Raw genomic sequence first — 12,543 nt, forward strand, 5'->3', positions numbered from 1 at the left:
CTTTCCACTGGGATGTGCTGGGCAGTTTGGGATACTGCCAGCTCCCCCCGGTGCTGCAAGTCATCCTCCCTTCTACCATCCCAGCAGCATCCTAAAATATTTATACAGTACCTTGGGCTCTGCTTTAACCAAACTGCTTTGACACCGTCTTCTTGTCAAAAATAATATTGCAGCAGCGTTTTAAAACTTTTTATTTTATTTATTTCTTACATAAACTGCCTGCTTGGGAGGCTGTGTGATGGAGAGTGTTTACTGACTTAATGTTGTGAGCTGTCTCCTGCCAGCAAAGTGTGCTTTTCTTGTTCGACTCAGACTCACACTGAGAACTGAAACTCATCACTGCCACTCTTGCTGCTTAGAGCAGGAGCATAAAGGAAATGCTTGATTCTTTCTTCATTTTTCAGCCTATTTTGCAGTTGCTCTCTCTTTCAGTTTACACCTTCAGAACAGGATGTGAATACTCCTGATCTGCTAAAGACAAATCTGTCTTAGCCCAAAGTTGGGAGAGAGCTGTAAAATCATGCAGGAAAAAAAATAATAAAACAAGCCCTGGGAACACTGTGAATACTCATTTGCAGCTGTGGTGCTGCAGGGATCTTTTTGTTTTTTGTTTTGTTTGCATTTTAGGAGGAAGTTTTTCAGCCAGAGGGTGGTGAGGCAGTGGAACAGGTTGCCCAAGGAGGCTGTGGATGCCCCATCCCTGCAGGCATCCAAGGCCAGGCTGGATGTGGCTCTGGGCAGCCTGGGCTGCTGGTTGGCGACCTGCACACAGCAGGGGGTTGGAACTGGATGAGCATTGTGCTCCTTTGCAACCCAGGCAACCCAGGCAAATCATATGATTCTATGATTTCCCTTTTTCATATCTACATTGAGTTGCATTTTACTTCAGATTTGTGTTATGCCAAAGCTCCGTACTGTAATGAAGAGCTCCGTCTTGCTTAGTGGGTGCTGTGTTTTGTAAACCTGGCTGCATTTCCTCTGGAGAAGGGCTACAAATGTGAGTCTCTGTAGAAATCTATTTTGTTTTCTTCCTTCATTCTGGAGAAGACTCATCTGATTCATAACTACCATGGAAACAGCACTTGATGTGCAAATAACTGCTTTAAAATGAAGTCCAGAAGGTCACTTTGAAGAAGCATCAGAACAAAATCCTGAATGTGCAGAAGCTGTGCTAAGGAAGTTTTTAGTGGTGCCATGAGCAAAGAATTCAGAGAAACCCTCTTTTCTTCTTCTTTTTCTTCTTCTTCTTCTTCTTCCTTTTGGAATCCTTGAGCAGAACATGGACATTGGCCAGGAGGTCATGGCAGCCAAGTGCTGCTCCAGGTCTTGTGTTTCTGCTGTGCCTGTGTGAGCAGGACTGCTCATCCACCTTCCCTGCAGGCATTCAAGGCCAGGCTGGATGTGGCTCTGGGCAGCCTGGGCTGCTGCTTGGTGACCCTGCACACAGCAGGGGGTTGGAACTGGATGAGCATTTTGCTTCTTTGCAACCCAGGCCATTCTATCATTTTGTGATTCTATAGCCATTTTGTACTTTCTGTACCAGCACAAAGCTTGTTAACCCAAATGCAAGCCAACATCGTAATGGTTTTTTTTTTTTTCTTCCCAGAAATCCACTGGGAAAAGTTTTAATTCAGGTCAGACTTGAAGTTGCAAGAAGGATTCTGGCATCTGACTGCCTCTCTTCTGGTGTAGTGGGATCTGGGTGCTTTGGGACCGGCTCTTGAGGAGATCTCTGCTTGTTTTGATGGAAACAGGGTTGGACATATGTTGGCCATAGACAGCTTTGGTGCAGGAGATGGGTCTGTGGGCCCTGCAAGCACACTGCCTGCTGTAGCAAGAGATGTTGGTTCCAGAACAAACTCACAAAAGCATCCGATAACAGGAATTTTTTTTAAAGCATCTTTTACTCCTCCTGGCTGCCCAGGGAAGTGGGGGTTGGCACAGAAGAAAGTGTTCATGTGCTGTGGTTGTGTTATCAGCAGTGCACAGGGAGAACTTTCTAAAGCCTTTGCATCCAGAAGTGCTGTTAGTGATACCAGCTTCCATCTGGGAGGCTGGGATGGAGAAGGGGAGGTATCTTTGTTTAGGAGGATGCTGCTCCCTGGGGCTGTATTTCCTTCTGCATTTCTGGACAATCTTTTAGGCTGGAGGAGGAACTTGACTGGATCTATCTCGTGTCCTGCAGTGGCTTTGCTGTAAATTGCTTTAATGACTTTCTAGTCCACCTCTACGATAGTTTTACTGGGAAGTGTATTGCTATTTAAATGCAAATTTGACATTTGAGACCCACTGGCAGTCACAGGGGACTGTCTCTTACTGTGCTGCCACTGTGAATAATGGACTGCTTCACCTGGTGCTCCTGTTCATAAAGCTCTTGTTGCACTGTGGCTCCGTGAAAGCAAAGTAGAGAGGCAGGCTGCTGAGCTGAGGTTGCCCTCTGGAATATAGAGCTAGGAAACCTGATGAGTGTGATATGTGTGAGTGATGATCTAGACACATACTTATCCAACTCATTAGTTTTAGGCTTTTGTTGCCCTCTTTTTCATGTTTTAATAAATATATATATATATAAGAAGTTTTGTTGTTCATATACATTAACTGTATTTTGTATATGATTCATAACGATCCCTCTTTGGTTCCTTTTGACATGGTTAGTGGGCATAGCAGGGAGGGGTTGATGGTTGGACTAGATGCTCCTAGAGGTCTTTTCCAGCCTTAATCAGTCTATGATTCTCAGTGCAGCCCAGCCAAGCCAACAAGTTGGACACCCATGGTAGAAGAACTAGAGAAGTTGGTTTGGGGATAAATGCTTTGGATATATATCTGCAGGATACAGAAAAGGACCTGAAGGTGTCCACATCTCCTCCTGGAGAGGAGGAGGCTGATGAGGAGCTCGCCCAGAACTGGGGGTCCCTGCAGGGAGATGGGAGAGAACAGAGCTCAGCACCAGTGCTGGTGGAGCCTGGAGATCTGAGCACAGCCTGGAGCCCAAGGGGCCTCCTAGAAGCTCAGGCAGCACTTCTGTGCTGTGTGATATCAGTGGGACCAGAGAGGGGCTGGGGGCTGCTCCTTGGGGAGCTCCTGAAGCTGCCTGGTTGTGGTGCTGGGCACCCTGCTCTGGGTGTCTCTGCTGGAGCTGTGTTGGCCCAGAGGGACCCAGAAGTCCTTTCCAACCTTAACTACTCTGATGTCATATGTATTTCAGTTCTATTCCAACTTTGCTTCAGTCCCTGCTCTGATCCTCCAAAGCATCAGGATGCTTCAGGTTGGATACTGGGAAAAATTTATTCTCCCAGTGAGTGATCAGGGACTGGAATGGGCTGCCCAGGGAGGTGGTGCAGTCACTGTCCTGGGAGTTGTTCAAGAAACGTTTAGATGTTGTACTGAGGGACACGGGTTAGTGGGGAAATATTGGTGGTAAGTGGATGATGGGACTGGATCATTTTGGATGTCTTTCCCAACCTTGATGAGCCTATGATTGCTGCTGCTTCTTGCCAAGATTGGATCACAGAGGCATCAAACAGCCCATCTCTTACAGTTCCAAGGTGTGTGGCAGGACTGGAACAAAGAAATTCACTATGTCAGGAAGTCCACAGGCATCCTTCAGGCTGAGCAAACACCCTTTGGTTGGGTGAGGAAGATCAGAAGAATGCAGTTTCTCAAACCAGACCCCTTTTGGGAAACCCTCAGGCCAATTTCTGTCTCCACTCTTGCAGGAATCGTAGAATCACAGAATATCCAGAGTTGGAAGGAATCCATAAGGATCGCCAAGTCAAACCCCCAGCCCCACAGAGCCCCCAGACCCAACCCTATATCAGAGCAGTGTCCCGGTGCTCCCTGAGCTCTGGCAGCTCAAGGCTGTGCCCACTGCCCCAGGAGCTGTGCCATGCCCACTGCCCAATGGGGCAGAACCTTTTCCCGGTATCCAACCTGAACCTCCCCTGTCACAGCTTCATGTGGTTCCTTTGGGTAAAACTGGGCATTCTTTCCACACCACTGGAATAAGAGATACTGTCTGTGATGTGTACAAAGATCCCATTTCTTCCATCACCTTGTCCCTTGGAAATGAGTTTGTACCTTGAGTGCACGACACACTTATGCACAGCAACGTTTGTTTTCTTCCCCCGTCCTTGATGTGATCTCTGTATTGAATTTATTACTCTGTGAACATGTGGGACAGGCAAAAAACAAATGCAACTTTTCTCTTGTTTATAGGGAATATTCTTCTGAAAACTCAAGCCCTCCTCATGTCAAATTGGTGTTTGTTTTTTTTTTTTTCCAAAGCAATGTTGTTGCTGTGTTTGACATAATTGTCTGATTCCTCTTTGCAGAGTTAATTTCCCATGAGGGATCAGAGCACAGACTCAGGGTTTTGTTTCAGAGTGGTTTGTGCTTTTTGCTGCCTATCTCTCATCTGTACAGTGGAAACAGAAAGGCCTGTTTTCTAAAGCTCTGTCTCATCGTGCTGAAGTTGCTATGGCGTTGATCCCTTATGGTGTTGAATCCCTTAATCTCTATTTCATACTTACCTTTCAGGTTTTTATATAACCGAATGGGATATTGGAGTGACTGGTCCATTCCAATACTTGTAACAACTGCTGCTGGCTTTACGTACATCACAGTGTTATTGGTGAGTATAACAGAAATGTCATTTGCCCAAGGTTTGTGCATTATTTTCTTTTTAAAGGCCATGAATTTCTCACTCTTCCCATAACCTGAGCAATTTTCCTTTCAGAAGTGATTTTTTTCTTTTTCTCTCTCATGCCTTTAAGTGGCCTGAAATGAATAGAAAGTGAAAAATGTGTGGTCCTCAGCCTTGGACGATACAGTACAAATATAAACACCCTGATGCTGGAGATGCAATTGGCTTAAGGAGAATAACAATCCTTGCTTCCTTTAGTATGACGAAGTCCAACTTTGGTGTGTCAGTGAAACCCAAGAGCAAGTTGTTTCCCCTTGTGTGATGAGGTTCCATGTTTAATGGGGTGCCCATGCCGGCAGCAAGCCAGTATCTTGCCCACAGAATCATTTGAGCTGGAAGTTGGAATGGTCATCTAGTCCAGCTTCACTGCAGTGAACCCATATGGGGTTCCCAGGAGCTGTGCACCTACGGACCACACACTCCAACTCCCTGCCTCTTGGAGGGCAAAATCTCTTCTTCCACATTCCTGGCTTTCAAATGGAGCAAGGGGAAATGGTTTGAAGTTTGAAGGAGGGAAGATTTCAGTTGGATGTCAGGGGGAAGTTGTTTGCTGTGAGAGTGGTGAGGTGCTGGAACAGCTGCCCAGAGAGGCTGTGGATGCCCCGTCCATCCCTGGAGGTGTTCAAGGCCAGGTTGGATGGGGCCCTGGGCAGCCTGGGCTGCTCTGAAATGTGGAGGTTGGTGGCCCTGCGTGTGGTGGGGGGTTGGAGCTTCATGATCCTTGAGGTTCCAACCCAAACCATTCTGTGATTCTGTGACCATCCCCATCCTGATGGGATGCTCTTGTTTGGTTGTCTTGGGGCTGGTGGTGTGTTCCTTCACGTGCAAACACTTAAAGGTCATGATGTGCCATTGTTTGACTCTTGTTTTCCTCTTTCCAGATACTAGCACTATGTCACATAGCTGTGGGACAGCAAATGAACCTACACTGGCTTCACAAGGTAAACAGCTCTTTTCAGCTTGGAAGGGAGCAGGGGTCTCAGTTAAACATGAGGTGAGGGAGTGGATGCTGCATGGGTTGCTCATTGTCCTGGAGCCTGGGGGAAGAGCATAGACTTTACATGTTGATGGTGCTTGAGTTCTCATCTCGTAGGACTGAGCAAATCAGCAGTAGTGGCAATCAAAGCCTGGGAACAAAGACTTTGCTCTGTGCTTGGTGAACTGCTTCAGGGTGCCTGCTGACCAGGGGTGAACATCTGGAGTGAAATCCTCTGTTTTGTGAGAGCAGCCTGACTTTGGTCTCAGCTCAGTGTGGTACTCTGGTATGAACTTCTCTCACATTGCTCTGTGCTGAGCCCATCCATGTGGGAGAGGCTGAGAAGATGTGAAGCTGTTTGGGATGTTGTTGAAGTTAATATTATGGGAAAAGCCCCGGGAGAACATGTGCACTTCCAGCTTTACACTGACATTGTAGAGACTGGGGTTTGCTGAAGTCCCAAGAGGCCTTGATTTGCACGTAAAGCAGCTTGAGTAAGATTTCTGTGAAATACAAGAGAAGATGCAGACCTGATGTTCGGAGTACAGGAGGGCAAAGGAAGGGGAGCAGAGACAGTGCCAAAGCAAATGGCTTGGCAGCATTATATTTTAACTGGCAATTTGCTAATAGGTAATTAAGGGACCAGTCCTGTGCGTGCCAATGTGCAGCACCTCCTGAAGGCAGAGCACAGACCTCCCCTCCCCCTCAGTTTTCTTTCTCTAGAAGTGATAGAATTGGTTCTTCCTCAAGGTGAGGAGAGGATGCAACGTAAAGAGGGGGAGGAAGCCGTCTGACTGCTGCTGGAAAATAAGTTGTTGATCCTTGAGTCTAACATATGTTTCTTCACTGGGGGAGATGTTATTTTCAGATGCACTCCAGGTGGTTGGTGGGTTTGGATGAGTAAGTCTTGAGGAGGAATGTGTTGGAGATCAGTCAGTTCTCCTTGCCTACAGAAACCCACCCTGCCTCCCTTCTTCCAAGAAAAGCCCACCGTCACTCAGACACATTGCTCTGTCTCTCTCTGCCCTTCCCCACACCTCCTTTCTAGGAAAGGGGAGATGAGAGGCTGAAATAAGTTAACATGCTCTCTGCAACCATCCTGAGTTACCTTCAAGTATGGATGAAAGCACATGAAAAGACTGATATGGGCAAACAGCACCGTTTCTTCCAGCTTTCTCCTTGAAATGGTGCTACTTGTTCCTATGGAGAGCTGGGGGTGACCAAGGGCTAAACTAGAGGAGGGAATCCTGTCCTTATGTGCAGATGTTGGGGATGTAGAGTTTTTGTTTGTCTGAGATATTAAGAAAATGTGAAGTCAGTCTAGAGAGGTCCAGGGCATCCTAGATGACCAAGTCATTGCTAAGTATCAGCTTGTCTCCTGGGCTGATTCCAGGTGCAGACAGTACACAAGATCAAGGCAGCAGCAGCATCCTTTGAATCCAGCAGGCATGCAGCACAGCAGAGGCTGAGATAGCAGACAGAGAGGCGGAGGATGGCAAACTGTTTTTTGATAGACAGCCCACATGCAGTCTGTCAGATCTTTAAACTGAAGTTATTTCTATGGCAGGTTTTGATGGTTTGAACGTTTTACCTTCCAAGTGAAGGTGACATTTCCTTTTTGACTGCTCCGCTCAAGCTTCTGAGTGCTTCCACATGGAGATGGGGGGTGGGCTGGGGGAGGTGGCTGATGGACTGGGTCTCATCCTGCTCAGCCAGTATGTCACCTAGAGCCCCTTCTTGTGCTACAATATCTGTTTTCACCGCTCTGTGAACATGGCTTGAATGCTGGCCATGCAGCTGTTGCCGTTTCAAACCCAAGTGTAGTCATATCTATGGACAAAGCTGTGCTGACCCATCTCAGAGAAGGCTGCTGAGCAATGGGGATGCATATATATTCACCCTTTACTGAAGGGCAATTTCACCATCTGTTGGGTTTATCTGAGGTTTATATCTAAAGAGAAGTGGTGGAGAAGTGGAGAGGTGGAGAGCTCACCAACCTACCACAGTACATTGCAGAAGGACCACGAAATTCTGGGATCATTGCTTGAAGCTGCATGGCAGAACCCAATCTCTATTCAGCACTTTGTTGGCAGGGCAAATCACCTGATCCTTCCACACAGTTGACCTCTGTGTGAAGAAAGTGGGACTTCAGCCATCTGTGAGATGTGTGCTACTGGGTCCTGTGCTGTATCCCCAGTGATGGGGAAGGGGAGATTATGCTGGGACAGCACACAAACCCAACCTCTCTCCTCTGAGTCTTAAGGCTAATTGTTTTAGACCACTTATTATATACACAAGCTTTTTTTCTCTCCATTTCTCAATCTGTAGAAACTGTTAAAGGTTCCACTCTGTTCACTGCAGATTGGCCTGATGACAACCTTGATAACCACCGTGGTGACAATGTCATCGATAGCACAGCTCTGGGACGACGAATGGGAGATGGTGTTTATTTCACTGCAGGTAAGTTCTCTATGGGCATGCTTCCCTATGTGGGTGAAGAAGCAGTCACTGTTTCCATATCTTGGGCTCTTTCCTTTGAACTCAGAGCCTATGAAAGGCTTGAGAGGTTCTACTGCTGATTACTGCTGAATATTTGGTAACACACAAATCTGGGGAGAAAAAAATAGCATTCGTGCAAGTGACTAATATTTCTCAGAAGTGCTTCCCTTTTCCCTGTTTTCTAAAGATAAAGGCAGACACTGAAAAAGAGAAGCATGACTCAGAGGAACTGTCTCAAACTTTCTCTCATGGTGTTGCATCACGGTGATGTCCAGTCCAGTGTGTTCAACTGGGTTACAGGAAGACTCTCAGTGGCACCAAGAGCCTTGCCTAAAATTGCATGGTATCTAAGGAGGCCTTTATCAAATATGTGTTATTGGAAGGGGGTTAGATCTTTCTTGCTTTCCTTTCACAGTGGTCTGAGTGCCAGAGGTAGCAGTAGGGTTTAGCACAGATGTCCAGAGCAGATGCAGGAGTCTTAAGCAGGACTGCTGTGAAATTCAACTCGAAATGCAATCACCGAATGCCCTATGGAGCCTACAAGATGAGTGAACTTGGAGGACATTTATCACTTTTTCTCTCCTATTCTTGTGTCCTACAGGCCACAGCCCCTTTCTTGCACATAGGAGCACTTGCAGCAGTCACAGCCTTGTCGTGGTTGATAGCAGGACAGTTTGCACGAATGGAGAAAGCCAGTGAGTACCAGCTGGGCATCTCCTCTCTTGCCCTGTGGAGCATTGTGGGGAGGGCAGGGGCTGCAGATTGCTGTCACGTGGTTGGGTCCTCCTAGCAGAAGCCAGGGCTGAGTCCTCCAGGCTCCTTCATGGGGATGTGGAGGCTCAGCTGTTCTTGGGAGGTGGAATGTTCTCCTGTCAAAACCTGGCTGGAAGGGGAGCTTCTGGGCTGTGGGTACACCCAGATCCCATGGATGACGCTTTGTTGTTGGAACCACAGCAGGGCTGGGGGGTGAAAGGGCTGTTTTCAATGATGTAATGAATAAAAGCAGCTAAACTTCCTCTAATCTGCAATAGGAAGTTGCATCCTCCACAGCTAACACACAGTGTTTTTCTCTTATAAGCACTTTGCCTTTCCCCCAGCAACTTGGATCTTGTTCACATGCATTTCTAGGTGGACCTGTCTCTTGAAAGCCTTCATAGACTTGTTGCTTGTGATACATTAGAGGGCTCAGCAGGGATCTGACCCCAGTGCTTAGATGCTTCCAGATGCACACTGAGACATGGTCAAAGATCTCTAAGGGAATAGAGAAGTGAAGGACACATGTAACCCAGTTCTTCTGCCTGGTGGTTGGCAACCCTGCACATAGCAGGGGGTTTGAAACGAGATGATCATTGTGGTCTTTTTCAACCCAGGCCATTCTATGATTCTATGGTCCTATCCACTGAAACACGTTGTGTGCATCTCATTGCCATGGGTTCTCCCAAGTCCAAGCTTTGTGTTTTCTTGGAAAATAATGTGCTCCTTCTGTACCCTCGGTTGCATTTTTCCTAAGAGTGTCCATGGATGTCTTCAGATATCCATGCCAGTTTCAGAGCAGTGATTTTAACTGGTATTTAACCTGCAGCATGATGGGAGCTGTGGAAGACTTCCAAGAAGAGAGTGTTAAGCATGGGGAAGGTGGTGGCTGGAGATTGAAAGATTCTGATATCCAGACAGAACTTTCAAAGGAAGAACTGCTCTGCCTTAATGTATAAATATGCCAAAGAAAGGTGTACCTGGTTCTTCTTAAATATGTCCTAGCATGTAATTAGGCTGCCAGCTGGGGGAGGATTTGTGGTAATGCCTCGCGCAGGGACTGCATGGGCTCAATCTGAATTCACAGCTTTTCTCTTGCAGTTGCTTTTTCTGATTTTTTTTGTTCTGATTTATTTTTAATACAAGTGAGGAAGCTGTTTCCCCTTTCTTTTTCTGCTCCTGATATTTTTTATTCTTATTATTTTAAAAAGGAAAAATGCTCATCTTTTCTGTATCATTGGGTCTTATATTTCCCTATGTGTTTCGGGGTCAGTTTACTTGTTCAGTGCCTTACCTGGAGGAGTTCATGTACTTCTTGGTGCAGATATTGTTGACACGGTAGTGTAAATTCTTTTTTGTTGCTCTTCAGTTTAGTTTTTCTTTTTAAAAAATGAAACCTCTGTGAGAACATGCAGTCCCTTACGATGGGAAAATTGTATTCCACTCAGTAATAGTAGTCTTTTGGAAATAACTGGTGCAGCTATAGTCACTGCTCCAACAGTACGTTCTTGTTCTTTCTTTGATGCATCTGATACTTTTCAGTACCTGCCTTTTTTTTTTCCTGAGTAAATTGGCACTTTCTTTAATCTTCTGTGCTCTGTTTTTCAGACCTGCAGAATAGAAATTTTTTGAACGACTCCAGTAATTTAGAAAAACAGTATCTTGTTTTCAAAGCCTGTTTCTGAGGTCAGATAGAAAACAGTGAGCTCAGAGCAGCCCTGGAAGCCTTTAGTAGCAAAGGGGAATGTGAGAAACATGCCCTGAGAGCTCAGCCTCTTTGGTGTGGTCAATAAAAGCAGGAGGAGTGGTAGAAGAAGGTTGCATCTGCAAGTTGTATTGGCCCTTCCACGTTGCACAAAGTGGGAAATTTGTCCTGTTTGCTTAGCTTGGGTGTTCACCAGGAGACGTCCTTCCAAACAGACCATTCAACTGCAAACTTGGCTGCATGAACTTTGCTTGGTTTTGTTTTTTTGTTTGTTTGTTTGTTTTTCATCTTCCCAGTTGCCCTGTATGCATGGCTGGGTGTAGTTTCCCAACCCATTTTAACATGGTCCATGACCCCTGTGTTGAGGTGCCCTTTCCTTGTAGGTGCAGACCACTCACCAAAATATATTTTAAGCTTATCCTCTGTATCTGAGCTGCTTAGTCCCTAGAAGCCTGATCAGTGATGTTCATAGGTAAATGAGCATTGGGCTGGGATCACCTCCCAAACAGTTCTTGTAGTTTTGGCACCAAATGATACACAACATCATGACACCATACCTTTGTGGTGGAGGCATAGCATGAACTCACTTATTGAGAAGCCCTTCCGTTCCTTGAGTGCACTATGGGTGACTGACAACTGTTCCAGAGAGAGGAGGAATTATCTGTCTGGATGAGGAGCTATAAGATGTGGTTTAGTATCTTGTGGTTGCAGTGCTGATGGGAGGATGGTTGGACTGGATGATCTTGCAGGTCGTTTCCAAACTTGTGATTCTATGATCCTATAAACTGGAAAAGTTACCAGTGTTACTTTTTGGCACTTGAATGAGGCTGTTGGATGCTGGATTCAAAAAGCATGAAACCAGATCAGTAGTGGCCAAAACCATAGCTGGACTGTTGTGACCTTCCTTTAAAATTTGCTTTCTCTGTCTTGCATTTATTGCAAATATTTGCCTTGTGAGTTCCAAGGTTCCCTCACTCAGGTCTTCTATCATTCTACGACTTGACTAGATCCAGCAGATCTGTTTAATAGAATGCTTTTTTCTAAACAGGGACATCTGCTGTAGTGCTGGGGGCAATGGCTGTAGAGCAGCCTCTGCTCTGAAGGAGGAGGAAGGTCACTTGACTTTTCCCCTGCGGTATGAAGACTTTGACCAACATTTTCACCATCTTTCTCTCTTTCCACCCCCAGCTTCTCAGATGCTGATGATCACTGCATACCTCGTGGTCGTAGTTGCACTTTACCTCGTCCCCCTCACCATCTCATCCCCTTGCATAATGGAGAAGAAGGCTCTGGGACCAAAGCCAGCCATCATAGGTCACCGTGGGGCACCGATGGTGAGTAGCTCCACATTCAGTGCTGTGGTGTCCAACTCTTCTGCCTGCCTATGGGATAGTACTGGGTCTAATGGTCTCCAGGTTGCTTTCTGGAGAATATATGTGGCAGATGGTTTGGGGTCTGCGTCCTTTGCAAGACTTCACTAGTAGTGGTTAACCTCAGTTCACAGCAAGATGCTTTGAGTATGTGGCAATCCACAAAAGCAGACAAAAAAGCTGTGCTTGAGCCTACATGGCTGCACTATAATCCTTCATTGCAGATCATCATGAGACAGAGCAATGTGATGAAACATTCCTGTCATCTGTCTCTGGGTAGACCTTGAAATCACAGTGAGTTTCTGGATGTGCCCAGACTAAAGATGGGACTTGTTGGTTTGGTCACAGCTCTGGTGTAGGTAATGGTGCCCTGTTGTATTTGGATACACTGGTCTGAATCTACAGTCTGGGTGCTTTTGGATCTGTTTCACAGATGTACCTCCGTCTCACACTGTTGGTTAATTGACCTTGTAACAAGATGGCACACTGCAGTGTAGACACTGGCCTTGGAAATGTGTTTTTTTAGACACCCAGCTAA

At 46.2% G+C, this 12,543-nt stretch overlaps 1 protein-coding gene across 7 annotated transcripts in view; it reads left to right on the plus strand.

Moving 5' to 3' along the window:
- Positions 1-12,543, plus strand: part of GDPD5 (glycerophosphodiester phosphodiesterase domain containing 5) — a 159,168-nt gene that overhangs the window by 115,286 nt on the left and 31,339 nt on the right. For all 7 annotated transcript variants that reach the window (XM_090134281.1, XM_031606105.2, XM_090134285.1 and 4 more), the window contains 5 exons: positions 4,537-4,630; positions 5,584-5,643; positions 8,040-8,138; positions 8,779-8,872; positions 11,824-11,969. In XM_090134281.1, the coding sequence (XP_089990407.1) occupies positions 4,537-4,630; positions 5,584-5,643; positions 8,040-8,138; positions 8,779-8,872; positions 11,824-11,969 (493 nt within the window). The remainder of the gene's footprint in view (positions 1-4,536; positions 4,631-5,583; positions 5,644-8,039; positions 8,139-8,778; positions 8,873-11,823; positions 11,970-12,543) is intronic.

This window comes from Phasianus colchicus, chromosome 1, assembly GCF_987193195.1.
Source record: "Phasianus colchicus chromosome 1, bPhaCol1.hap1.1, whole genome shotgun sequence".
Classification (NCBI taxonomy): Eukaryota; Metazoa; Chordata; class Aves; order Galliformes; family Phasianidae; genus Phasianus; species Phasianus colchicus.